Source organism: Scyliorhinus canicula, chromosome 16 (genome assembly GCF_902713615.1).
Source record: "Scyliorhinus canicula chromosome 16, sScyCan1.1, whole genome shotgun sequence".
In the NCBI taxonomy this organism is placed as follows: Eukaryota; Metazoa; Chordata; class Chondrichthyes; order Carcharhiniformes; family Scyliorhinidae; genus Scyliorhinus; species Scyliorhinus canicula.
In genome coordinates this window covers 31229946-31257589 of record NC_052161.1, presented here as the reverse complement: position 1 = coordinate 31257589, position 27644 = coordinate 31229946, and the positions used below count along the sequence as shown (strand labels likewise).

General features: G+C 43.9%; 1 protein-coding gene across 9 annotated transcripts in view; it reads left to right on the top strand.

The window, feature by feature from the left end:
* LOC119950622 (fibroblast growth factor receptor 2-like) overlaps positions 1-27644 on the top strand; it is a 203107-nt gene that overhangs the window by 90709 nt on the left and 84754 nt on the right. For 7 of the 9 annotated variants that reach the window (XM_038773220.1, XM_038773219.1, XM_038773218.1 and 4 more), the window contains 2 exons: positions 22461-22730; positions 23629-23703. The exons of 1 other annotated variant lie outside the window; for it this stretch is intronic. In XM_038773220.1, coding sequence (XP_038629148.1) covers positions 22461-22730; positions 23629-23703 — 345 coding nt within the window. The remainder of the gene's footprint in view (positions 1-22460; positions 22731-23628; positions 23704-27644) is intronic. One more of the 9 variants, XM_038773221.1, reaches the window with a different exon arrangement.

Here is a 27644-nt window from a genome sequence, read left to right as displayed (position 1 = left end):
CTCCCCGGACAGGCGCCGGAATGTGGCGACTAGGGGCTTTTCACAGTAACTTCATTTGAAGCCTACTCGTGACAATATGCGATTTTCATTTTTTTCATTTCAAGTATAACTGGCCTACACTAACCTCCCTCTGAGCCGAGAGCACAGAGTGTGTCTTTGGAGAAGTGAAATGAAAACCCCGAGTCAGCCCGGCCTTTAAGGAGTTTTTGACTCCTGGGTTCTTTGGGTTATGCTCCAGTCCAAGGAGATTGAAACTGGCACCTGGCTGACATGCCTCCAGACCCTGAAGGTTTTTCCAAGTAAGCGCAGAGCTTTAGCAAAAGACCTGCTTAGATTGTGAAATAGGGCATGGTCAATTATATTTTTTTAAGTATATATTATTATTAGAGTTTTATAATTTTTGCAGATAACGCAACATACTTTCAAAATACAAACCGGTACAATACAGAGCAATTATTTCTGCAAACATAAGAACAAAGACAGGACAATTTCAGAACTATGGTCCTTAAAAACCAGTGCCTCTAATTACACAACTGATCAATTAGAGGATGGGGGGGGGGGGGGGGGGGGGGAGGGGGGCGGGGGGTAAGATTACATAACAGGATGCACACCTTTATGTATAGCAAGATCACAACTTGCAACATGGCTTCCTGCAGGAGCAGGTCCGACAGAGTGAGCCTATAATTTTGATTTCAGGCTCCCACACTTTATGGAATGTATCCGACTTAGAACAGAGAAATTAAATCAAGAATTAGGGCAGCACGATAGCACAAGTGGATAGCACTGTGGCTTCACAGCGCCAGGGTCCCAGGTTCGATTCCCTGCTGGGTCACTGTCTGTATGGAGTCTGCACGTTCTCCCCATGTCTGCGTGGGTTTCCTCCGGGTGCTCCAGTTTCCTCCCACAGTCCAAAGACATGGATTGGCCATGATAAATTGCCCTTAGTGACCAAAAAGGTGAGGAGGGGTTATTGGGTGACGGGGATAGGGTGGAAGTTGAGGGCTTAAGTGGTCGGTGCAGACTCGGTGGGCTGAATGGCCTCCTTCTGCATGTGTCTTCTATGGTTCTGTGATTTCATAGGAGTACAGTTTATAACTATTATGCCAATTTTACATCAACGGATACTTGTCACTTTTCCAGATATCTGATATAGCCTTTTTTCCTTAAGTGTCAATAATTGAAGGCCCACAATTTGGAATAAAAGCCATGCCAAATATCGTTCCTTAACTACATCAAACCAGTAGGATTGAATCTTGACACAGGACCATACACGTTGGGCTGGATTCGCCATTTGGGAGACTATGTGCTGCCGACTGCGCCCAAAAAATCGATGCACAAGCTGCACTGATCCTCCGTCTGGTGGGAGGGCTAGCAGGCACGCAGTGTAAAGTCCCCGACTTAGCTGTGGATACGGCCGGAGAATTACCGGGTCCTTGGCCGCGCATGCACATGGCGTCAGCCTACAGTGGCCACGCCATACAATATGGCGCTGGCCACGTGCGGGCCCAATCTGCCAAACACTGACCCCCTTTGGCCAGACTCACCACCCCACTAGTGCCCCCAATCCCCGGCAAAGCACTCTTTGCATGTGGAACAGCTCCCACCAGACTGTGGCAGCGCTAGACTCATCCGCAGCCGTCATGCCGGGTTCCAGAAATAAAATAGCACACGTGTCCCACGCCGTCGGAACTCCGCCTCAGGTGAGGCCCTGAGGCTGTCCGTACGGCATGCGGTGTACTCTGCAAGTATGCCATGTTGCAGGGGGCGGAGTATGGTTAAAAACGGCACCGTCCCTGATTTTGGCGCAAACGGGGATTATCAGGCCAATTGCTGAATGAGATTTTGGCATCGGTGACTGGAGAATCCCGCCCATTGTATATAATCACCCTCGACTACCAGGCACTTTAGGCACATTGGAGAAATAGCAGGATCAAGCCTGCGTCTCAAACACGGTGTAATGTGCAAACGATGCATTATCTTGAACTGAGTCGCCTTCATTCTGTTACACACAAACATTTATTGGGATAATCCCATGTTTTACCCCATGTCTCCTTGTCGATGTTCGTTGCCAAGTCTCTTTCCAAAGACTGCAAGGTACCCAATATACTCACACAGGATCTAGAACACAAGGTATCAGTAGAACTAGCTAATTAACTGTCTAGGCTCTACAGAAGTCAGGACTTTTCCACCTGGGAAACAGCATTGTCAAGATGCCTAGTTTTCTTCTTGAGGATAAAGTTGCAGATACTTTAAAAAGGTGTGTCTCGGAATGTCAAATTGTTGGCATAGCTGCTCAAAGGATGACAAGGAGGCACCACTGATCAATTACATTTTAAAATTGCTTTTTGTGTGTTCTGTACATTTTTGTAACCAAGAACTAAAAGGAGGGCTAATTGCTTATTCCGCTACTGTTTAGAAACTCCAAAAGTAAATAAGGCCAAGACCTGCAATATAATGATTTTCAAATGTCAGGACAGTTCAACAGATAAAGCAGATATGGAGGTGATTTATCCAAATCATAATTCATAATAGCCTTAATCATAAGTAACTTATCTTCCATTATAATATTTTGGCCTTGCATTTACAGGGAAATTTATAAACTTTTGACTAAAGCAATGAGAATACGTTGCTAACGGAGGAGTTTGTAGCACTTTATTGCCAAATATTAAATGTTTTCAGAAAAACTAAGTATGATTGAACCATCTGACATTAGCTTTAGGCAGTGTCTGCTTGGCAAATAATTAGTTAACCTATGCCCAATTATCAAGGTCACCAGATAAACAAACACTGCTGGCATCTTCAAATTGTCTTTAGCATTAAGCAGGTTAAAAATTCAGAGTTTTATCACATTTTTTCTGTTGCTTTCTAGGTTGCCCCCAAATAAGGCAACATAATACATTATTTGTGACATTAGTTGATGCTGAAAACGGCTACTAAAAATGCCAAGTAGGCTATTTAAAACCTAAACCAAGTGGGTAAAAGCCTCTCTGGACTTCATTTTGGCAGCTGTGAAGTAGATGGTGTCAAATCAGTGATATGTAAAAGAAGAGCAGCCAAGTGGATTTTGCTGTTCACCAGTTTGAACGTGGAGGCAAAGTCTTACATTGTAAATACAGAGTTTGTTCTGTTGTCTTTCTACAGATTCCAATATGATAATGGGATTTGGACATAAAGCATATGTAAACTAATATTTACATTAAAATTGGCAAGGTATTGGGCACCTGGTGCAGAAGTGCATACCTCACAATCAGATTATTGCCGGTTCAAATTCCAGGGCTGCCTATCATTGTGTCCAGTGTTTCCAGTGAGCAGCTGTCTTGGCTAAGCGATTGGATAGAGTCTTCTATGGGGGAGGAGGTTATTCCATTTATTTGAAAAAAGAGGAGAGAGTACACATTGACAGCACAAACTCATAGAAGTGTAATTTCTAGCAGGCCATCACAGAGTATCATTGACAGGCATTACAGTCAACTTTGGGGCAAGTGGTTCACTTTGGAGTTGTGTGAAAGGGCACATTAATAGATAGCTTCAAAAAGTATGGTGAAGTGAAAAGAAAGCTTCATACTTATTGTGATAACATCTGATGTAAAATGTTAATTAGTTATTAAAGAATATAACTTTTATCAAAGTACAAGGTTTATTAATGAAAAAAAATCAGAAAATGTTCAATTATAACATACAAAAGTTAAACAAATTTATATAATTTTTATAAAAATATCCCCATGAAGCCCCCTCACCCCCCAATTGCTAACGACAACCAGTTCCTTGAAGAAGGTAATGAGCGACAGACATCTGTAGTAAAACCTCTCCTCCAATCCCCTTACAGCATACTTTATCTTTTCCAAATGACTGAATCCTCACAACTCCCCCAACCATGCTGAAATCTTAGGCGGCTCCGATGCCTTCCATCCGCGCAAGACTCACGCCTCAGGGCTATTAGATAGGTGAAGGACAAGACATTAGCCCTCTTCCCTTTCTACAGCCCCGGCAAGTCCGATATTCCAAAGATCGCCACCATTGGGAACAGCTTCACTTTAACTCCCAAAATCTCTCTCGTTGTTTCGAAGAAGAAAGCCAAAACATAACTTAACTTGGGGCAAGACCAAAACATGTATGAGTGGTTCACCGGTTCCCTCAAGTAGCGCTCCCATCTGTCCTTTACACCCGGAAAGAACCCACTCACATGCGACTTGGTCAAATGCGCTCTATGTACCACTTTAAACTGAATCGATCTCACCCTTGCACAAGAGATAAAATTGACCCTCTGCAGAACCTCGCTTCATACCACCCCCTCCAAAACCAAGCAAAACTCTTCCTCCCATTTTCCCTTTACTTCCTCCAGCGAAGCCTTCTCCATCGCCGTCATCTGCCCATATATGCTTAGGTCACTCTGTGCAGAGTCTGCACGTTCTCCCTGTATCTGTGTGGGTTTCCCCTGGGTGCTCTGGTTTCCTTCCACATGTTCCGACAGATGTGCTGTTAGGTAATTTGGACATTCTGTATTCTCCCTCCTTGCACCCGAACAGGCGCCGGAATGTAGCAACAAGGGGCTTTTCACAGTAACTTTGTTGAAGTGTTAATGTACGCCTACTTGTGACAATAAAGATTATTATATATATCTGATATCCTCCCTTCCCCTATCTCTTCAAGAAAGAGCACCTTACCCATAAGTGAAGGTGTCGGCAACCGAGGAATCGAAAAGAGTTTCTTACGCACTTGCCTAAATAATTCCCTCTCGGGAGTAGAAATTTCATCACCAAGTCCTCCATCATTGCAAACCTACCCTCCATAAACAAATCTCTCAACCACTCCGCCCCTGCACCTCCCAGATCTTAAATGCTGAGTCCATCCCAGCCAGTATAAATCTATGGTTCCCACAAATCGGCACCAGTAGTGACATAGGTCCTAATTAAAAGTGCTGTCTGAATTGATTCGATATTCTCAGAGAGGCTATTACCACTGGGCTCGAAGAGAACCTAGCAGGAGAGAATGGAAGAGGAGCAGTAACAAGTGCCCTCAAACACAGACCTACACAAGAAGCCTCCTCCATTCACCTCATGCCGACCCTGGATCCTTAAACCACCTGCACTTTCTCAGCATTTGCCACCCAGTATTAATACATTAAATTAAGTAATACCTTCTCTCTCTCTCCCCTCCCCCCCCCACTCACTCTCTTTCCCCCCCCCCCCCCAACTCTCTCTCTCTCCTCTCCCCCCCCCCCCCCCCCCCCCCCGACTGCCTATTCTTCTGCAAGAAAGCCCAAGCCCTTCTAAGCTGGGTGTCTTACCCACCTAAACAAAAATCGAAATTAACTTGTTGACCCCACTAACGAAAGATTTAGGAAGAAAAATTGGAAGACATTGGAACACAAACAAGAACCTCGAAAGAATGTTCATCTTAACCGTCTGAAACCTCCCCACCAAGGACAAGGGGAGGACATCTCACCTCTTCAAGTCTGCCTTCACCCACTGTAACAAAGTGGCCAGGTTCAACTTATGTAACGACACCCAGTCATGAGCCACCCGTACTCCCAGGAACCTAAAACTAGTCCTGGCCAGCCCAAACGGTAGCCTCTCCAGATCAGCTCCCTTCCCCGTACAGCTCACTGGAAAAACCTCACTCTTGCCCACGTTCAATCTATATCCTGAGAAGGAACCAAACTTTCTAAGCACCTCCTTTACCTTGCCCGCATTAGAGAGAGGGCCCATGATATACAGTAATAAATTGACCACATATAGGGACACCCTATACTCCCTACCTCCTTTCTCAATATCCCTCCACCCACTGACGACCTGAGTGCGAAGACCAAGGCTGATGACGTTTTCAGTAGCATAAGGGGCAGAGAGGCTACATATATTCAGCATGTCAGGATTTACAGAAAAAACATTGTACCATAGCATTATGGTACTCTCTGAGCATTTTCAAAACTACTGTCTGAAGTGGTCAGACCTACACTGGGAAAAGCCTGGGTTACTGCAGTGATTCAAAACAATAAATTAAGTGTATTCTTTTAAAGTAATACTGCCCTGGCACTGAGATAATATGTGATCATAGTGCTTGTGGTAATTTATAGTGTTTTCTTGCACTGCCACGTATAAAATGGTTGGGTTAGAGATCCCTCTTGAACAGGTTCTGTTGTCTGAGAATGGTACATTAAATTACTGTTGGGCCAAATGGCCTGTTTCAAAAAGCAAATTATTGCAAATGTTGGGAATCTGAAATAAAACTGAGGGAGGAGTGCTGTAAATGCTCAGCAGGTCAGGCAGCATCTGTGGTGGGAAGAACAAAGTTAACGCTTCAGGCTCATGACCTTTCATTGGAACTGAAAAAAGATATAACATTTTTTTAAGCAAGTACGAAGGCAGGGAAGAACAAGAGGTAACACTAGGCTGGAAGTCGACAGCGATTAAATGAAAAAGGTGTAATGGTGGAAAGCAAAATAAGAGACGTAATGGAACAAATAAAAGTAAAGAAGATGGATCTCAAGGAGACGGGCATCATGACCAACTGCTGCTATCGAAAGAAATGGGGGCAGAGATGATGATCTAAAACTGTTGACCTCCGATGCGGATTTACTCTTGACGTTTGAAAGCCCCGTGCTCTCCCTCTTTTGGCAGGGGCGGGCACGTGATGCCCCACCACCAGTGATGCTGCTCTCTGCCCCCAACTGGCCACTCCTGCATGCTGCTGGTCTCTTATTCTGTGAAACATGGTGCCGGCACTTGTCTTCTATGCACCTCCCGACTGCTGCTCTACTCAGCTCTTGGCTTTCGCTCCTGTGGCCGGGCCTCGAACCTCAAACCTTGACAACCGCATGTGCTGCTTGCTGGCTATCTGGCCTGGCCTCAGCTCGCTTTCACCCTCACTTCCCAGTCCAGCCCTCTCACTCTCACCTCTGCCTGGCTGGCCTGCTGCTCTGGTTGAGTCGCCCCCGCTCCCGCTGACCGCATCTTCCTCATTTCAGCAAACACGTCGCTGGCGTTTGCCTGGCCTTCTTCACACCTCCCAACTGCTGCTCTGTTCACCTACCACTCGGGTGACAGGGTTTTGAGCCTCGACCACCGCGTGTGTTCCTGGCTGGCTGCTGCTAGCTATCTGGTTGGTTGCCTGTCCGCTCTCCTCAGCCCTGCCTGAAGGCCGGGAGTCTCACTGCTGTTTCCTCCCTCCAGCGTCTCCCTCCTCGCCTTGCTGAAGGCTTCTCAGGCTCGCACCCCGATGTTAGGTCAGCGACCTCACTTTTGTCTGCCAGACCGAGATGCCAGAAACCTGGCTGCTGCTTTGCAGAAACTTCACACCAGTTCAGGAGATCCAGGTCTGAACTGCTCTTTAGTCCTCCACCACCTCTCCACTTCTGACAAATTGTTTTCCCACTCTAACAGGGGAGCTACCAATCTGAGCCCAATTTTTTGGTATTCCCTGCTGAATAAGCTTATCAGCAAATTTAGAGCTACCAAGGCTCTGAGTGGTGTATCCATGGTGGTTCCCAAAAACAACAATCACCTCTCCTTGTGGGCCCCCTCCCTATTGGCTGGGACCCCATGCTGCAGTGTTGTGTGTTTCATTGAAGGTTTGACTCTGGTTGAACTGTTATATAAATTAGAATTAGAATCTCCTCCCTGCCATCAGTCTGATCGGTTTCTTTGGTGTCCTGCACTGTTCTCATGAACCTCAGTATAAGCATGAGGAACGGCAGCATGATGACACAACAGTTAGCACTGCTGCCGGGGATGCGTGTTCGATTCCGACCTTGGTGACCGTGTGGAGTTTGCACATTCGCCCCCTGCGAGCATGAGTTTGCTCCGGTTTCCCCCCACGGTCCACAGATGTGCAGGTTAGGTAGATCGGCCATGCTAAATTGCCCCATAGTCTCCAAAATGTTAGTGGGTTTACGGGGATAGGGTGGGGGAGTGGGCCTAGATAGAGTGCTCTTTCGGAAGTCGATGGGCCGAATGCCTCCTGCGCTGTAGGGATGCTAGTATTTACAGCCTTTTGAACTCAACATTTACTTGCTTCAAACCTGTTATTACACTTGAGGCATTTTCCAGTTCTGGCGAGAGATCATTGACCTGAGAAACTAGCCTTATTTCTCTCCTGAGATGCTGCAAGACCTGCTGAGGATTTACTTTCACTATTTAAATTACATCACGTTGGTTGGCATGATATCAGTCGTGGATTTTTAAATTTGCTTTATTTCCAATGTCTTATAAAGTTATAAAATTCACAATTGTCTGTGTAATTGATAATAAGGTTAATACTTGTTGAATGACTGGTTACGAACATTTGATTGTCCAGGATATATTAAAGGGGACATTAAAAGACCAACCCAGCAGAATTAAGTGAAATTTAGCTAGAAGTTGCAGAGTAGTCCATTCAGACTAGACGTCTGGTTGGCTAAAAATGGTATTGGCTGGGAATGATGGGTGTAAAGAGAAAACTAGGTAGAAAGAGGTTAATGTCTCCCCATTGAGAAATCTTATTAGTAGCAATTTCTCCAACATACCTAATTATAGGGAAATATTAATTTAGTCATTTCCTTCATGTTTATCATCTTCCACAGGCAGTGATGCTGCACCACACCATTAGATGATTTGCCTATTGATCAATTTTTGCTTTGTGTACATCTTCATTTTAAAAATGCTGAATACTCCAACAAATGAAATTGGTAAGTACTGTCATCTGGGGCTATTTATGGTCATGGGGCTTACATCTTCGTCTTCATCTCCACTATAAATATCAGAATATCTCCCAGTGTCTTCTTACCCAAGTCTTTAGATCTAGTTGAGTCTCATTTCAACCGTTCCAACCATGCATCTGCTGCTCTTCATACAACACCCATAACTTTTAACTACTGTGAACCCAGAAATAAAGTAGATTGTAGCATCTGTTAAGGAAAATGACACTTTTAGTGTATAAAATTGTTGTACTACACGACAGGCCTTGGGTGCTTTTCCCACAATGGGTGGAAATTTTAGAACTTGGGATGAGAGTGGAAGGATCAGGGGTCAGCCACTTAAAAATCGAGAAAATCTTTATTCAGAGAATTACGAAACTTTGGAATTCTACACCCCAGGAGTTCTTGTTGAGTAAATTCAACACAGACCCATTGATCCTTGGGCACCAAGTGAATCAAGAGATTGAATGGGTAAGTGGAATTAGTGCAGAAGATTAGCCATTATCTTATTGAATGGTAAAGTAGGCTCGATGCCATGCTCCTGTACATACTTCTCACTTTCTCCCCTTTGTCAAACTGAGGAGTGGTTGAATAGTGACCAGGAACACACGCAAAGACTGAATATGAATATTCTTTTCTTTGCCCCTTGTCTATATGGGCAATTGAAGTCAAATCAGTTAACAGCACAGATCTGGTACTGTTTCAATCTATATTGCTGATATAGATAACCATTAAAGAAACCTAGAGAAAAAAGACCTTTTATATTGTACCTTTCTGTCCGCAGGACATTCCAAAGCACTTCTGAGTCAGTGAATTATTTTAAAATGTGGATACTGTTTTATAGGTAATTGAGCATCGAATATAGAGCAGTACAGCACAGTACAGGCCCTTCGGCCCACAATGTTGTGCCGACCACTTATCCTAATCTAAGAACAACCTAACCTACACCCTTCATTTTACAGTGTCAGGTGTGGCCCACAAACAGCAATGAGATGAATGGAGAGTTAATCAGTTCTTGTTGGCGTTAGTTGAAGGTTAGATGTTTGCAAGGGCCCCAGGACTCCTTTGCTGCTTTTTGAGTAGTGCCGTAAACTTGATTCAAAGACAACTTCTGCTTTGTATGTCTACCCAGTTGAACTATGTTTAGTCCTGGGTTTCGGGTTCCAATCACAGAACCAGAGTGAGAACAGGCCAAAGCGGAGAACCAGAGTGAGAAACTGGCCAAAGCGGTTATCAGAACTGCGTCACAAGCCTCGGCTATGAGATTGATTGACACTCTATTAGAGATAAAGATGATTTAATAGATTGGCTTCTTTGTCTGTTCTTGGACATGGAGGTACTATGTGGTGTGCACAGTGTTTAGCACTGTTGCTTCACAGTCCCAGGGCGATTCCGGCTTGGGTCACTGTCTGCACGTTCTCCCCGTGGGTTCCCTCCGGGTGCTCTGGTTTCCTCCCACAAGTTCCGAATGACGTGCTGTTAGGTTGGATTGGATATTTTGAATTCTCCCTCGGTGCTTACCCGAACAGGCGCTGGAGAGTGGCAACTAGGGGATTGTCACAGCAACTTCATTGTTGCAGTGTTAATGTGAGCCTACTTGTGACAATAATAAAAATTATTATTATTGATCTCAGTTTTAACTGTTATTGATCTGGATTTGGAAGAACCATTTCTGAATATCCATAGACTAAGTAGATTACCTCCGTGCCGGGCAGCAAGGTATTTTTTCACTGCTGCACAGGGCTCTCATAATTCCATGGCCCTGTCTCTTCTCGGCCTTTTGGCTAAGATGAGCGTGAGGTTAGGTGTAATGCCTGGATCTGGTATGTCTCTTGTGGGGACCATGAATTGGATTCAATTTGAATTTGACTTGGTTTTTGTAGCAGGCAAGGAGCTGGATTAGGGGTTTGCCCCTGTCCACACTCTGACCTCTGGCTTTGTAACTCTGATAAAGTAATAATTTTTAAAAATTCCATGGCCCTAGCACAACTTCTAAATGATGATTCTTTGTTCGCCGAAGGATCCTTATTTACTGGATTGTTGAAGAATGGGTTTGTGTAAAACCCATGGCAACATGTAGCTGTGGACTTTGAGGTGTGTTACCGATCAATCACCAGACCTTACCTGGCAGCACCACATTCAAAACACCTGTCATGGTGGTTAGAAGTACAAATGAGATTTACCGTTCTTTATTTAGTTGCGGTAAGGTCATTATCAGTTTCTCCAAGGTAGCTCAAAGATCAATTAGTGGAATGTCATCCTTAATAGTTGAGTGGTGTAGGTTTTGTGTCTGTGTGTACAAATGTTGTAAAATAGAAAAACAACATAAAAATCAAGCAAAGAATAGTAATAACGTTTTGTACAAGTGAAAACAAAGACTCAAACCAGGTCTATTGAAACCTGTTGTATTCATCCTTTGGATTTTAATGAATTAAGCTTTAGTCCTGTTGGAACACATTCTGAGCCAAGCTCATGTTCTGAATCATCTAAGAAACTGACCTGGTCCACTGTCTAATGCAGAAGACAGGTGTTCGAAGCTTCCTCGAGTGTATGGTAAAGTCATTGTATAGCATGTTAATGCTAGGTTTGTTTTTCTCATTTCCTTATTCATATATTTTCCCTGGCAATTTCACAAATAGAATTCACAGATGAAATGCGTAGTATTTGTGAATGACCAGGTTACTATACACGTAACTTACATTTTCTGTTCATGAAATTGATCAAATCATAAGATTCAAGATCTTTTTCATTTTTAGATATGAGTTCCGTCGCTGGTCCCTGTCCAAAACTAATAAATGGTGACATAGCTTAGTGGGTTGTAATAGTAGTGTTTTATTTCCTGTTGCTGTTTATAATTTGCAGCTTTTAAGTGTGGATTCGTCAGGAAGAATGGATGATGGAAAGCTGTCTATTTCATAAAAATGCAAATAAAGTCTTACAACTTCCTCAAAGGTCTTCATAAATGGAGGACAGCACAATGTGCCCTGACTTTGTGTTTTTTTTTTACCTCCTATAAATAACATCAATGAGGAACCTGTAAGCACAATGTGTACACTTTTTGAAGTTAGTTGTAAATATTTCTAGTTGAGAAAGTGGTCCTTAATGACACAAAGGGGAATTACATACAATGGAGGAATGCAGGACTTTAAATCCTGATTGTTGTAATCTTGGTGCTTGACGTAAAGTATTTCCAATCTCTGCTGAGGGCCATGCGGCGCTAGTAAGGGAAAGCACATTTTTTGAAATGTTCATTGAAATCATTTGTTCAGTATACAAAAAGAAACTGTCTGATATAGAGATTCCAAATGTCCTAACTCGAGGTCACATGAGATTCTCCAGCCATTTACCAGGGAAAAGTTTCCCCTGTCATTCTTTTATCTTCAGACTTAACCTTCTGAGGGATGGGAGCTGTAGCCCCCAAGGCTGAAGAGCCCCACCTGCCCTTTGCAATGTTGAAAAGAGCCATTGGGTTTAAGGAACTGCCCTAAATGTCAATCAGAATTGAGAGCCGTGTGGCGTCCAAATGAGATCCTTCTGACTTGGAATACTGAACCAGTCATCACTCTGTCTGGATGTGCAATACCCATTAAATGTCAACCTAGTATTTAGAGACTATTCTAATCGCCACTTAGGTGAATCTTATTCAGAAGCTGACATTGAGATTTGATAATATGTATTTTGTAAGGTGAAGTTTAGTCTCTATGTATAAATTTCTGTGGTATTTCTCAAAATATGCACTTGCTACATGTCATGTTTAAAAAAAACACATGTAAATCTGTGGCTAGGAAGCTAGAATTAAAAGACCCTGGGATTCACAGAAACTTTGATTCGAGCATAGACATATTAATAATTAAATCAGAATTGTACGCTGAATGCTTTTGCATTATTTAACTTCAAAGTATAGGGGCAGTTTAGCAGAATTATAAACATCCAAGGCTTACACTGAAGAAATGGTTTTTTGCAGAATGCAACTCCTCCACAAATGAACAACCCCCAAAATCCGCAGTGTGGATTTGTTAGTTGTCTGTGGTAAGTCCAGTGGAAAGCTCACAGCAAGGACCTGAAGGTACCAGGATCCCCACCATTTCTAACATATCTTGTAAGAAGTAGAACCTCTGCTTGTCACTTGAAAGGCAAACACCATCAGCAGGCAGAACTTTGGGCAGGAGCACCACATGCCTGGTGCCCTGTTTTCCTGGCTCAGTTAGTGGTGGCATATCTGAGTCTTCATTTTAAGTCCCGTCTGCCCCCAATTTTGAGTCTTCGAACTTGAAGAATGGTGAAAAGCAAAATAAATTGCTACATGTTGCAACTCATTGTAAAGATTACATCAGATATATCGAGGCATTTATTTTCTTTTAATGTGGTTAGATTTTGGGCCTGTTTTAACAAGAGCGTTGTTTACAGTCTGCTTTTCAAAATGCTGTGGCATTGTTATTTCACTGAGTGGTTCACAGCGATGGGAAAGTTTATTTTCATTTTGAAAATGTTTTTGATTGTTTTAATGATTTTGATCTAAAGCAAGCTAGGTATGTGTGATAATTAAGCTATGCCTCAGTGGCATGGTACTCTGTGTTTTGATGCTCCAGCACACAATGTTGTGGAGTAGAAGAATATTGCCCTCTCCCTACTGCTCCTCACTACACAACCCCGCCCACCATCACCACCCCATCACCTTCTTTCAATTGATTAGCTCCATGTAATAGAGTGGAAGTCAATCCATGGTAGAGAGAAGAGGACTACTTGCTTTGGCAGCGGGTTGCCCTTAAAGACTATTGTGGCTAAACCCCTACTGGTTCTGTAGGCAGGACTGATGATGAGGAATAAATATATGGGGATACATGGTCAAAGATTAGTGAGCTCCCGGTGTTATCTTCAAGGCACAGATGGGCTTATGTTCACCTGAACTAGGCCAATGCGAATTCTTTCTTGTACCTGTCATGGCTTTTTAGTAGCTGATAAGTATGTCACTGAGTTGTACTCTTGGGCATTGTTTTCTCTTTAGCAGTGCACTTATCCTGCAATTTAAAACAAAATGCAGGGGATGATTTGATGCAATGGTCTACTTTCATATCCTCGATTTTAAAAACTTGCATATCATGTACAAAATGGCAAGACGATCTATGCTGATCAGGTGTCGTGCAATGCATTCCAGCCTCCGTATGCCCTGCTACAACAGCGCAGTGTTCAATTTCTTAAATGAGTCAGACCTGTAAGTAAGATTACAAGTTAATTATTTCAGTGTACTCCATTAATGGAATGCATTATGTATGTTCTAAATTTCATGATAAAATTAAAATAGTTGAAACCTTCAGTATGTCCTGTGTGTGCCTGGCTGAAATGCTCCCTCATTTCTTACTGTGGCTTTGTCTGAGTCATGATTGCTAACCTTCCACCAACCTGTTAGATTCCGAATCATGATCTAGTATTTTTTTTAAAAGTTTTGTGTGCCTGTTTCGTAGTTGAAAATTGTTAACTTCAGTTTGAACAAGTCAAAGAGCAGCTTCTAAGCTCTTGTTTATTCTGTCTGCAGTCAGTTTTGCTATCCTTTAGAACAGCGTTCAATTGATTAAGGCACAACTATGTAGTGTAGGTTTAAAGGAAATGCAATGTTAATGAAGGAGGTGTGTCAAAGAAAATAAGAAGGTCTATTAAATATTCTTCTGTCAGGATAAAATAAAATGTAAGTTTTGTTAATGCCCTAAATCGTAACTTTGAATTGTGTAATGATTACTACATTGATGCTAGTGCAACCTATTTCCCTGAAAGGGCATCTTCATCTTTCATACAGAATGTTACTTGGCCAGCTTATCAAAAAAATCACTGCTCAGTTTTAGACCATCAATGGGATAGTTTTAACATATGGAAGAGTTAGAAAGTTCACAAACTATTATTCCATTAAAAAAAAAACTATAAATGCTACTTGTACACAGTGGACCTGTGGTATAATGTTTGGCACTTACCTCCTGTCTCTGTGGTTGTAGGTTGTTTGAGTTAGGTTGGAGCGTTTGCTCCTTCCTGTCTGGAGTAAGTATGGCCACTTGCGCCAGCTGCTGACGGTAGAAGCACTGCCAAGGAGGAAATCCTTTAAGAGCCTGTCATCCTATTTTCCTTTAGTGACATATAGGACATTTACAAGCAGAATCAAAACACTTAATATTTCTTCCAAACTTTCAGTTAAGAACAACGATTATGCTTGCTGTCTGTTTGAGATTCTTTTGAATAGATAAATTTATTCTTGTGATTATACTTTTAATTGATTAACGTCTGCTGCACCTTTCAATGTCTTGTCCTCCCCCTGAACAGCCTGGTAAAGGTTGAAAACTCCGAAGGGAAGGTTGGAATGAAGCTGTCTCTTGTCAGTTCATGACATCTTGTTGTCTTGCTTTAGCATACTAACACCTTCTCTTTGATTATCGTTTCTAAAGTTCCAGTTAAGTAATGCAGGAGCTCAAACAACAAAATACATTTCCATAAAATGCTGTGACCAAAGTAGCTGACATGACATTGGTTTATTTTCGTTGCAGAACATCAATATATCTCCGTGAAGGTTATACTATATTATCAGATACAGGGATTGGGATGATGGTAGTATAAAGAGAAATCTGTGACAAGAGTTCCTGAAGTGAGTTCAGGTGAATATTCGAGAGCAGTACGTTTCGAGTCCCAACGAGAAAGGAGGCTCGACCTAGTTCTTGGGAATGAAGTGTCAGTAGTGGCCCGTGATCATTGTATCAAAAGGTTAGGTTGATTATGGAAAAGGACAAGGAGTAATCCAGAATAGGAATAATCCACTGGGGGAAAGCCTACTTTAGTGCGGCTAGGAATGGGTCTGACCCAGATAACTTGGAATCAAATTGAGGAGGCAAAATTGTAACTGGAATTGACCACTACTAGCCCAGAGTATCGTAACAGACCAAAGATGGATGATCTAAAGCTTGATCAAAAGGAGAGATTTTAAAGAGGGAACTGGTGGTGGACGGGCAGTGAGAGGTCATTAGGAAGGTGATTTAAAAAATAATGCATGGGTCTATGAACCTGATCCATATGTGGGGCTCCTACCAGGTTGGGGCCGGGGAAAGGTAAATAATTTAAGCATTGTATATTGCGATATAATTTCATTTATTATAATGCACTATGTATGGGCCTATGACATAATTTGCTTTACCACTATTTGTACGTATTTGTAAACATGGCCTTGATAAAACCAAAGGTCCTGTATCTGTAGTATTCAAAACAAAACAGCTGAACTGATAAAGCACAAATAGAAATAATTAAGTACGATCTGTTAACCTTTACAGAGACAGGAGGCGGGATTCTCCCAGCCCCACGCAGGGCCGGAGAATCCCCGCAACTGCGCCGCGGAGAATTGGCGCGGTGCCAGTCGCGGGCCACTCTGCACGGCCGGGCCGCCCATTCTCTGGGCCGAGCGGCCGCTCTAAAAAGGCAGAGTCCCGTTGGCGCCGTCCACACCTGGTCATAGCCGGCGGGAACTCTGTGCGCATGGTCCGGGGGGGGGGGGGGGGGGGGGGGGGGGCTTGTAGGGCCTGGCCCATGATCGGGGCCCACTGATTGGCGGGCTGGCCTCTCGCTCCCCGGGCCTATTTTCTTACGCACCGCCCCCTGAATTCCTGCGCCATGTTGCGTCGGGGCCGGCACGTTGAGGGAAGCCACCGTGCATGCGCGGGAACAGCATTTCCAATGGCGTGGACACTCTGCCGCCGAATGGGAGAATCCTGCCCATCGTTGCGATAATTCTGGGGAATTTTAATCTGAAGAGTCATATAGCACAGAAAGAGGCCCTTCGGCCCACCGTGTCTGCGCCAGCCATCAATCACCTGTCTATTCTAATCCAATTTTTCAGCACTTAGTCATGGCCTTGCAGATAGACTGGAAAAATCAGATGGGCAAAGGTAGCCTAGATTAGGAATTTATAGAGTGTATAGTTTCCTGGATAGTTTCTGAGATCAACACAAAATGAGATTAATTACCTCATAATGAAGGCACCCCTAGGTAACAGCGATCATAATATGATTGAATTTTACATTTGGTTTGAGGGAATGAAGATTGGGTTCAAAACTAGTATTTTAAACTTAAATAAGGGCAATTATGAGGGCATGAAAGCAAAGCTAGCGAATATGAACTGGCAAATTGGGCTATGGAATAGATTAATAGAGATGTAATGGCAGACATTTAAGGTGATATTTCAGAATGCACAGAATTGATACATTCCAGCAAGAAAAAATAATTCCAAGGGAAAGATCCGCCATCCATGACAAAAGAGAAAATGCTGGAAAATCTCAGCAGGTCTATGTAATGAAGCACGTTTCGTGTCCGATGACTCTTTGTCAAAGCTAACAGACAGAGAAAGTGATATCAAATTTAAATAAAAAGCATATTATTATGCAAATATGGGTGGAAGGTCAGACGATTGGACAGAATAGAAAAAATTGATTGATAAGGAAATAAAAATTAGTATGGGAGAAAGCTAGTTATAACTATAAAGACAGATAGTAAGAGTTTCTGTAGATATTTTAAAAAAGAAAGGTTTTAACAAAGTGAGCATTGATACTGCAGAAGATGGGTGGCATCTTACCAGAATTTGGCAAAGTGCCAGGCTCAGACTAACAACTTGTGTGTAACTCCAGTTGCACAGACCAGTTTTCTCTCCAGATCTTGAGCATCTGTAAAAAAAAAGAGTGGGCGTGGTTGGTTTACGCCATCACTCTGGCAGAGTGGGGTCCTGATAGAACTGGCAACTGGCTGCAGAGAGATTGTGCCAACCTTTGAAGGGCACCCCTATCATCACTGAAAATGGACACCTCTGTGGTAGGGGCTGGGGTCATCAGCCCCCCCAAACACCCTGACGATCAGCTGCAACTTTCTCACCATCACCGCCACGGAAGTAATGCAGGAATTCTGCCCTCAGTTCCCCCTCCCATGCCACACACAAATGAACCCCCCCCCCCCCCCCCCCCCCAATGCGGCTCCCACCAGGGCCTGTGCATGGCACTGCCCCCAGCACAGCTTGGCACAGTGCCAACATGCTGCCAACCAGCACAGTGGGCTAACCAGGTGGCTTGTAATGCAGAAGAAGACCAGCAGTGCGGGTTCAATTCCCATACCAGTGTCTCCGAAAAGACGCCGGAGTGTGGCCACTAGGGGCTTTTCACAGTAACTTCATTGAAGCTTACTTGTGACAATAAGCGATTATTATTATTAACCGGGCAAGTTGCTCTGTCCCCCGGGCGCTAAACGTACCTCTGCGCCCCTGGAAGGATCCCCTCGATTGATTCCCGTTTGGTCAAACCTGTGGTAAACCTCACCGCTGTAACCTCACTTGGCACAGTATGAATATTTAGTGGCGGCGGGGGGGGAAATTAATGATATTTAAGTTCATTAAAATCTATTTAAATGAGGTCCCTGTCCTTTGTGGTGTGGATCCCGTGACATCACAGCGAGGGATGGGGAAATCGGGAAATACAATCATCCTGGATAGAATCGTATTTCCCGATTCTCTCTGGATTTTCCACCTGCTCACGTGAGCGAGTTGATGCACTGTTTTTAATTTTCCAAAACTCCCTAGATTCGAGAAGGTTCCATTAGATTGGAAAATAGCGAATGCAAATTCTTTATTCAAAAAGGGAGGGAGGCTGAAAGCAGGAAATGACAAAGCAGATAGCTTAACATCTGTCATAGGGAAAATCTTGGGTATTAATAAAGACATCAGGTGTGATTTTCCCGCCTCGTGGCGCCAGGTGCATCATGCAGAAGAGGCCTAAAATGGACTTTGCACCAGGCGCAAAACCACACGTGAGTCACCCAATCCGTGTTGTCTGCGTGATCTGGATCACGCACTCGCTAGGCGGTAGCCAGGTAATGATATCTAAATGAGTCATTAGGCTCATCTAAATATGCCTGGCTGGGTTAAGGCCGCTTCTACCAGGAGGCACTGGCCACACTGATGATGCCTGACCCAGATGTCGATTAGTATAGGTCTCTGTAAGCGGAGACCAGGTGTGGTGCCACTCCCGGGGCTCGGAGGCCATTTGGTCTCCCAGATTGTCGAGCACGGCCTCCCAGATGGTCGGGCACAGGGCCTCAGTTCCCTGGCACCTGGGCACCCTGACAGTGCCAACCTGGCACTGCTGGGTGTCGGGCAGTAACTTGGTGCCAGGTTAGCAGTACCAGTGTCATGTTGGCACTGCCAAGGGCCAGATGCTGAGGAGGCCATGACCCTGAAATGGAATGAATGGATGATATGATGGGTGAGGGGGGTGAAAGGGCAAGGCCCTAAAGGTGGAGGGCCCTCAGATCCATGGGGTAAACAATTGTCTCTACCCAACAGGATCTGTGCAGGTTACAGCATTGTGGATAATGGGGACCTGGTGGTTGTACTTTATTTAGATTTAAAGAAAGCATTTTATAAGATGCCACATCAATGTTATTGTGACGAATAAAAGCTCATGGTGTAGGAGGTAACATGGGTAGAAAATTAATTAGCTATCAGGATACAGTGGGTAGGAATAAATGGGCAATTTTCTGGTTGGCAAGATGTAACAAGTGGTTATACAGGGATCAATGCCTCGAAGTTTTACAATTTATATACATGATTTGGATGAAGGCATCAAAGGTAAGGTTTCTAAATTTGCTGATGACAAGTTAGGTAGGTAGTAAAAAGTGAAGAGGACACAAGGAGGGACATAGATAGGTTAAGTGAGTGGTGAAAGACCTGGCAAATGGAGTATAATTGGGGAAAGTGAGAAATTGTCCATTTTGGCAGGCAGAATAAAAATAAGTATATTATCTAAGTGGTGAGAGACTTCTGAACTCTTTGAGATGCAGATAGATCTGGGTGTAATTGTGCATGAACCACAAAAAGCTAGTATGTAGGTACAGCAAGTAATTAGGAAATGTTATCAATTATTGCCAGGGGAATTCAAGACAACAGTAGGGAGGTTATGATTCAATTATATAGTGAGACTACATCTGGAGTACTGTCCAGTGTTGGTCTCTGTACCTAAGGAAGGGTGGAAACATATTGGGAGCAGTTCAGAGAAGGTTTACTAGACTAATATCAGGAATGGTAAGATTGTCGTATGAGGAAAGATTGGGCAGGCTAGGCTTGCATCTGAGAGTTTTGAAGAGTAAGAGGCAGCTTGATAGGGTAGATGTGGAGAGGATGTTTCCTCTTGTGGGAGAATCTAGTACTAGGGATCACTTTAAAAATAAGTGATTGCCCAGGACAGAGATGAGAATTTATTGCTCTCAGGATAGTGAGTCTTTGGAATTCTCTTCCACAAAAGGCGGAGGAAGCAGTGTCTTTGAATTTTTTAAAGGCAGAGGTAGATACATTCTTGATAAGCAAGGGGGTGAAACATCAGGATGGGAAGCATATGGAGTTAAGGGCACAATCAGACCATCCATGGTCTTATTAAATGGTGGAACAGGCTCAAAGGGCTGAGTGGCCTACTCCTGCTCCTAATTTGAATGTTTGTAAAGCCAAAATGTATTTGGTGCCCAAGATCGAATTCTTTAATCTGGCTCTGAGGATTTCAGACAGGCATGGGAGAACAGGAAAATAATTCATTTTTACTATTTCTTCAATGAATATCCAGATAAATATTGTTTGACAAGGAATGATTTCAGTGTGAAATAAAATGTGCTTTTTAAAATTTTCCTTTGATGTAAAATACTACCTCCGGGATTTTGAACGTTCATTTGTGTTTCATATATAAGTTTTGAAGTACTTTGTGTCTGACACTACATTTAATCCTGAGTGGAATGAGTAGGGTGGGGTCTAGTGGATCCCAGGAAAGTTGTAAACACATATTTGATTGTGTTTCTTGGTATGCATCAGTTGGTGGGGAGAGAATTTTCCCAATTAAAGTTTTATTTATACGTACAATGTCTGCACAGCTTATTAATTTGCAACAAAGAATTGACAGTCGGGAGATGGAGCTGGTTGCTCAGGGAGTCTGCAAATGAATAATTATTATTTGTACATCTCTGAAGAACCTTGCCTTCTGAAATGTTGTTCCTTCCAGGCTTTTTCAGCCAGATCACAATTAAAAGTAATTTTGTAGTCACTTTGTCATCTGGGAATGTAAATCCCAGTCATATCAAATTGCCTCACACAGTCTTGGTGGAGTTTAGTGCAAGAAATACTTGGTGATTCATTACAGCAGTTCCTTGTTGAAACAAGAAAGCCCAGGAGTAATTTTCTTAATGTAATTACAGCTTAATTAAAGAGACACGTCTAAGACAGGTTTCTCTTAACAGATGTCATTCTGTTGGAAAATGACTTTGGGCTCTTAAGCAATTTTATAATTTAGTCTGATATGAAGACTGAACTAAAAAATAATCACAAGACTAGTTTGCTATATTTATTTGTGCTACATAGCCTGGAAAGAATATGAATGGTATATGAATTAAATTTTTCTTTGTCTTGTTCCATAATATGGTTTCCCCAGACACCTCACTAGTCAAAACTCTGTAGTTATCTGGACCCAAGCATCTGCCCATGCTAGTCCTCATTACTAAGGACAAGACGTGACTGACAACAATATCTAACTAATTTTCCTTCTAGCACATTACCTCACCTCTTTATTGGGAGATGTGCCCTACATATTCAGCCTCCCCTCACCACTCCTTTTTTTATTGCTTTATGACTTAGTTAAGGAACTTGAGAAGCAGACCTGTGCCTTCCACCGTGTGACTGGACCACCACCCATGCCGGTGATCCTATTCCACACTCCTGGGTTATTTGTACAGTTGAGGCATGCTTGTGGCACTAGTAAGGATGCAGCAAGTGGTGGCTTTGGCAACTTAAGCTGACACACCCTTCCAAGGCCAGAGAGCTGAAACAGTTCCTTTTAGATGTTGTGGAGCTGCTTTGATGAAGGAAGGTAATTGAACCCTTCACTGCAAGCCCTCAAAGGCAACCTGGGCCACGATTCCACCGGGATGTGTTCCACTAAAACCTCTCCAGATCATAAATGAAAGAATTTCTGGGAAAGACCAGGAATCTTTTTGTTTTCTTCCCCGCACCACTTTGACATGAATGTGATTCTGGGTCAACATTTGAGTTTTATATTCGTGGAAATAATTTTGATACATTGTGTGGAACCACTGGTTTTACAAACGAATACATTTAGTGCCATCGCCTTGAGATTATCTTCATGTTCTGCAAGCTTTTAAAATATCATATTGATTTAACATGTTATTTTAAAAATACACTTTTTTTAAAGCTGCAAGAAATGGAAAATGCTCAGACATGTGAAAACCTCTATCTGTTGCATATTAAGCCAAAGTTGGTAGATACATTTCAATGTGCTGCCTTATAATTATGTGTAACCATGTTTTCAATTTGCTGGGAGCACGAAACAAATAGTGCTTTGCTGGGAACCTTAATTGATTTTAGTTTAACATTTGTGGTTTGGGGTTTTTATTTCTAAATAGATGTACTATCTGCTGCATGCTGTTCCATGTGTATGCAAGCAATGTCAGTGGGTGTAATTTTATCTTTTGGTGACGGTATAAAATAAGTGATATTAGATTGACCACACGCCCTACACTTTTTCCAAGTTTCGGGTAACGCCCATTTTATTCCCCCGCCCCCTCCCAGTGACTCTAGTGGCAGACGTGATTTAATTTCCAATGTTAAGCTTTGGCTTACTACTGCTTATTTTTAAGGCAAAATGAGGCATCAATTGAAGTCAGATTTTCTGACCTATATTGCAACTTTCCTTTTCCTTCCCATCCCTTCCTTCCTTTTCTTGCTTTGCAGAGCCTCCATCAAACTACCAAATCTCTCAGCCTGAAGTGCACACAGCGCATCCAGGAGATTTGCTTCAGTTGCAATGTCCATTGAGAGAGGATGTACAGAGCATCAGTTGGACTAAAGATGGGGAACAGTTGGGGCACAGCAATAAGACTTACATTCTCAGAGAGTACTTGCAGATTAGTGATGCTACGCATGAGGATTCGGGCCTCTATGCTTGTACTGCAATTAAACCAATAGGCAGTGATACAGTGTACTTCGTTGTAAACATTACAGGTGAGTAACATTTGAACTGGATACTAGAAATTCAATAAGGCTCAATATTTATGCTGACTTTATTGTACCTACAAACATCATTTAATTAAGGTGTGAGAAGGAAAAATAATTAACTTCACTTGGCATTATGAACAAATACAAACTGAAAACCAAATTGCATGAGACGCCATCAGGAATATGATAGTTTTCCAAAAGGTTGATGTAGATTGTTCTTAGACTTGAGAGCTCTTCTATTTCAATACCTGTACACCATCTGTAATATTATATGCTATATTAATAACAAAAACCAGGCTTGTCACAAATGAAACCCCTCCATGTGAATGCATTTAATTAAACTGGTCTCATTTATGAGTTTTTAGAGAAAATAATTATGTTTTGAAACCTGGATCTTTTAGCCCACACCTGGAAGGGTTACTCCAGTTTGAGTAATTACCTTATGTCTTTTCAGTAGTGATTATTGATATTCGCACACTTCCTGAGTGACATTTTAAGGCAGCAATGTCGTCATGATTGCCCCACAAAGCATGTTCCATATTTTGGCTGAGTTATCAAAGCAAGGCATTGAATGATGGGCAAATCATGCCAAACATCTGGGATAATCCTTCCAGTAGGCAGTGGTGGATTTGCTTGGGCTTTGATGTAATTTTTGGCCTGGGAGGGAACCATTTAAACCACCAAAGCCAAGTAAGACTGTTACGTATAACATTATGTACCGGTGCCTAATATAGATCTTGTGATATTAGAATAATTTTACATCATTATTGTTAAAAATCATTTGGAAATGGTGTTAATGCTCTTTGGCTATTTGGAGAGGAAATGCTTTGGAAATACTTAGCAAAATTCCATTTTACAAATTTTCTTGATCTTGGGGAGATTATAGGCTATGGTTTTCTTCCAGATGCCATTTCCTCAGGGGACGAAGAAGAGGACAGTGATGGGTCAGAAGAGACAGCCAATGGTAGTAGCAAGATAAGTAAGTACAGGATGAGGAGACTGTCTGATTGATGTAATGAAGTCAGCAAGAACTCGGGTCCTTTAAGAGGATCTAATTCTGTAAATGTAAAATTAAGAGTTTGTAAATTAAAGATGGAAACATTTAAAAGAATTGTGACCTTGAAAATTAATTTATGTTGTTTTCTTTAATGTGCATACATCTACTTTGTGCAGTCGTTATTACACCTGGTCTGGGTATGTTTAATTTCAAGTATGGTAATGGTTTACTTTATTCTCTAAGGAGTCATTTTTTATTAAGCTGATTTTAGGAAATGCTTTCGAGAGATTGCTTTGCAAATCTCATGAAGATAATTTCAAAATGAATTACTCTGGAATAGACTTGTTCTATCCAGTAATTGTGTACTCTGGAGTCTCTGTACCATGTCCAATTTCTCAGCCAAATGCATAAGCCCGAATCCTCCAGTCATTGGGATTATATTTTCCTGCCGGCAACACTGTCCCGCCAGCATTTTCACAGCGGCTTGGGGTGATTACAAAAGGAAATCTCATTGACAAGCGACGAGAAGATAGAATCCCGCCTTCATTGAACGCTGTGTGGTTGAGAAATATGTTGCTAGGGAACCGGAGAATCTAGCCCATGATACTTGGCTGTCTCTGACATTAAACGGGCTCACCGAGCCATTTAATGAAGACTCGGATACAAAATATAACTTGAAACAAATGAGAACAGGTGGATGATCTAGATCTTGATGTGCAGGGGACAGTTTCAAAGTTTGTGAACGATACAAAAGTTGGAAGCATTGTAAACTGTGAGGAGGACAGTGCAGAACTTCAAAGTGACATAGACAAGTTGGTGGAGTGGGCAGATAGGTGGCAGATTAAGTTCAATGCGGAGAAATGTGAGGTGATTCATTTTGGTAGGAAGAACATGGGAAGATAACATGAAAATATATATATATATAATAAATTTAGAATATCCAATTCTTTACTCCAATTAAGGGGTAATTTAGCGTGGCCAGTTCACCTACCCTGAACATTTTTGGGGTTGTGGGGGTGAGACTCGCACAGACCCGGGGGGATTGTGCAAACTCCACACGGACAGTGACCTGGGGCCTGGATCAAACTTGGGTTCTCGGCACTGTGAGGCAGTAGTGCTAACTACTGCAACACCATGCCGCCAATAACCTGAATGTAAAGACAGTATACCTGAGGGTGTGCAGGAGTAGAAGGGCCTGGGTGTATTTGTGTATATGCAACCTGGGTGTATATGTGCAGGAGTCATTAAAGGTGGTGGAGAGCAGTTAATAGAGCATACAGTATCCAATACGTTATTAATAGAGTACAAAGGCAAGGGGCGGGATTCCCCGCCAGCAGGATGCTCCGTTTTACCCAGGTGTTTCCCGCCGGCGTGGGGCTGCCCCACAATGGGAAACCCCATTGACCGACCGGCATAACGGAGCATCCCGTCGGCGGGGTGAGGCAGAAATGTGGTGTGGCGGGACGGAGTATCCCACCCAAGGAGTTTATGCTGAACCTATACAAGACACTAGTTAGACCACGGCTAGCGTATTGCCTACAGCTCTGGACAACACACCGTCAGAAGGATATGAATGTCCTGGGAGAGTGCAGAAGAGGTTTTGAAGAATGGTTCCAGGGATGAGAGACTCAGTTATCAAGATAGATTGGAGAGGTTGGGACTGTTCTCCTCGGAGAGGAGAAGCTAAGAGATTTGAAAATGATGTTCAAAATCATGAGGCTGCTGAACAGAGTCAATAGGAAGAAACCGTTACCACTCGCAAAGGACTCAGAACGAGAGGGTACAGACTTAAAGTGATTTTCAAAAACCGCAAATATGATGCGCGAAAAAACTTTTTCATAAAGCAGTTGGGGTCTGGAATGCACTGCGTGAAAGTGTGGAGGGGGCAGGTTCCATTGAGGAATTGAAGAGGATGTTAGATAATTATTTGAATGGAAACAATGTGCAGGGTTATGAAGAAACGGTAGGAGAATGTCATTAATAGCTCTAAATTGTAGGGATTTTTGGCATTAAGAGTTGCTGAATGTCATGTGAGAGTGCCTTTAAGAATTGGATGTTTAAGAAATGTATCTTTAAGAAATGAAGCTGAGACTTCCGGTTGCGGCTATGACCAGCTAAGTCGCACGTTTGGCTGCTCCTGCTACAAAGGTGTTTTCGGGCCGATTGGAGGGCCCCAACGGCGCTGTAAGGACAAATCCCGGTGGGGGAAGGCTCCCTGAAGAGAACCAGACCAACTTTATGGTCGGTACCCGGAGTGGGGTGGTAAAGAAAGCAACAGCAGCTCCCAAAAAAAAGCGGGGGAAGAAGACCAAAATGGCGGCCGGTGGAGCACCCGAGGAATGGAGGAAATGGGCGGAGGAGCAGCAGGCCGCTCTCCTGCGCTTCTTTACGGAGCTGAAAATGGAGCTCTTGGAGTCAATGAATGCGACGACCACCAGGCTGATGGGAGCCCAGGCGACCCAAGAGGCGTCGATTCGGGAGCTGCAACAGGAGATGACTGTGAGGGAGGAGGAGGCCACGGTCCTCGTGGGAAAGGTAGAGGTGCACGAGGCACTCCACCTGAAATGGCAGAGCCGTTTTGAGGAGCTGGATACCCGAATGAGGCGGAAGAACCTGAGGATCTTGGGCCTGGCAGAAGGCCTGGAGGGGTCAGACCTCCCGGGATATGTAGCAGAAATGCTGAGCTCCCTGATGGGGGCAGGGGCCGTCCCTTCGCCCCTGGAGCTGGAAGAGGCCTACAGGGTCATGGCTAGGAGGCCAAGAGCAAATGAGCCCCCGAGGGCGGTGCTGGTGCGGTTCCAGCGACTCAGCGACCGTGAGAGAGTGCTGGAGTGGGCCAAGAGGGAAAGGAGCAGCAAGTGGGAGAATTCGACGGTGAGGGTCTACCAGGACTGGAGTGCGGAGGTGGCAAAGCGGCGGGCCCGGTACAACCGGACGAAGGCGGTGCTACATGCAAAACGGATCAGGTTCGGAATGCTGCAGCCAGCGCGCTTGTGGGTCACCTACAGGAACCAACACCACTATTTTGAGTCCCCAGAGGAGGCGTGGGCCTTTGTACAGGAAGAGAAACTGGACTCGAATTAGACCCAGGGGATACTTGGCGGCCGTAGCCGCTCGGGTACTTTCAGCTGAATTCTTTGTTTGGATTTTGAACTCTTGCTGTGGTTTTTCTTCTGATGTTTTTTCCCCCTTTGCCAACTTCCCTTAGTTATTGTTATTGTGGTTATTCATGGTTATTTATGGTTATTTATGCTGTTTGGTAGAGGGCAACTGTTAAGTACATTGTTATTTGTTATTTATCTGTTATTTATAATGTTAAGTTGGGGAGGTGGGACGGGGGGGGAGAGCAGATCGGGGATATGGGCTCCTAGGGGGGGTTCTTTTACAGGCATGGACGGGGACGGGGGTGGAACTGAAGATGGCGGGGTGGGGTGTGGCAGGGCGAAAGCGCGGGCTTTCCTCTGTTTTCCCGCGCGCGGGGCAGAGGAGGGGGGAGGGGAGGAGTGCGGGGCGTGGCTAGCAATGGCGACCTTTCCCGCGCTGGAGCGGGGCCAGGGAGGAGTGGCAAGGGGGGGGGAGGCCCCCCCCCGAGCCGGGGGGAGTCGGAGTGGGGCAGGAGCAGCCGGGTCAGCGTGAACCAGCTGACTTACGGGAGTACGATGGAGGGTACATCGCGGCTAGGAGGGGTCCTAGCCTGGGGGGGGGGGAGGGGGGTTAGGGAGGGACACCGGGTTGCTGCTGAAAAGACCAGAAACGGGAAGTGGAGGACTGGAGAGGTGGGGGGAGGGGGACATCGCCATGGGGAGCGGGTCAGAAGGGGAGGGTCGACCCGGGGCGAGCAGGGAACAGGACATGGCTAATCGGCAGGGGAGGGGGGCGGGTCGTCCCGCGACCCGGCTGATCACTTGGAACGTGAGGGGGTT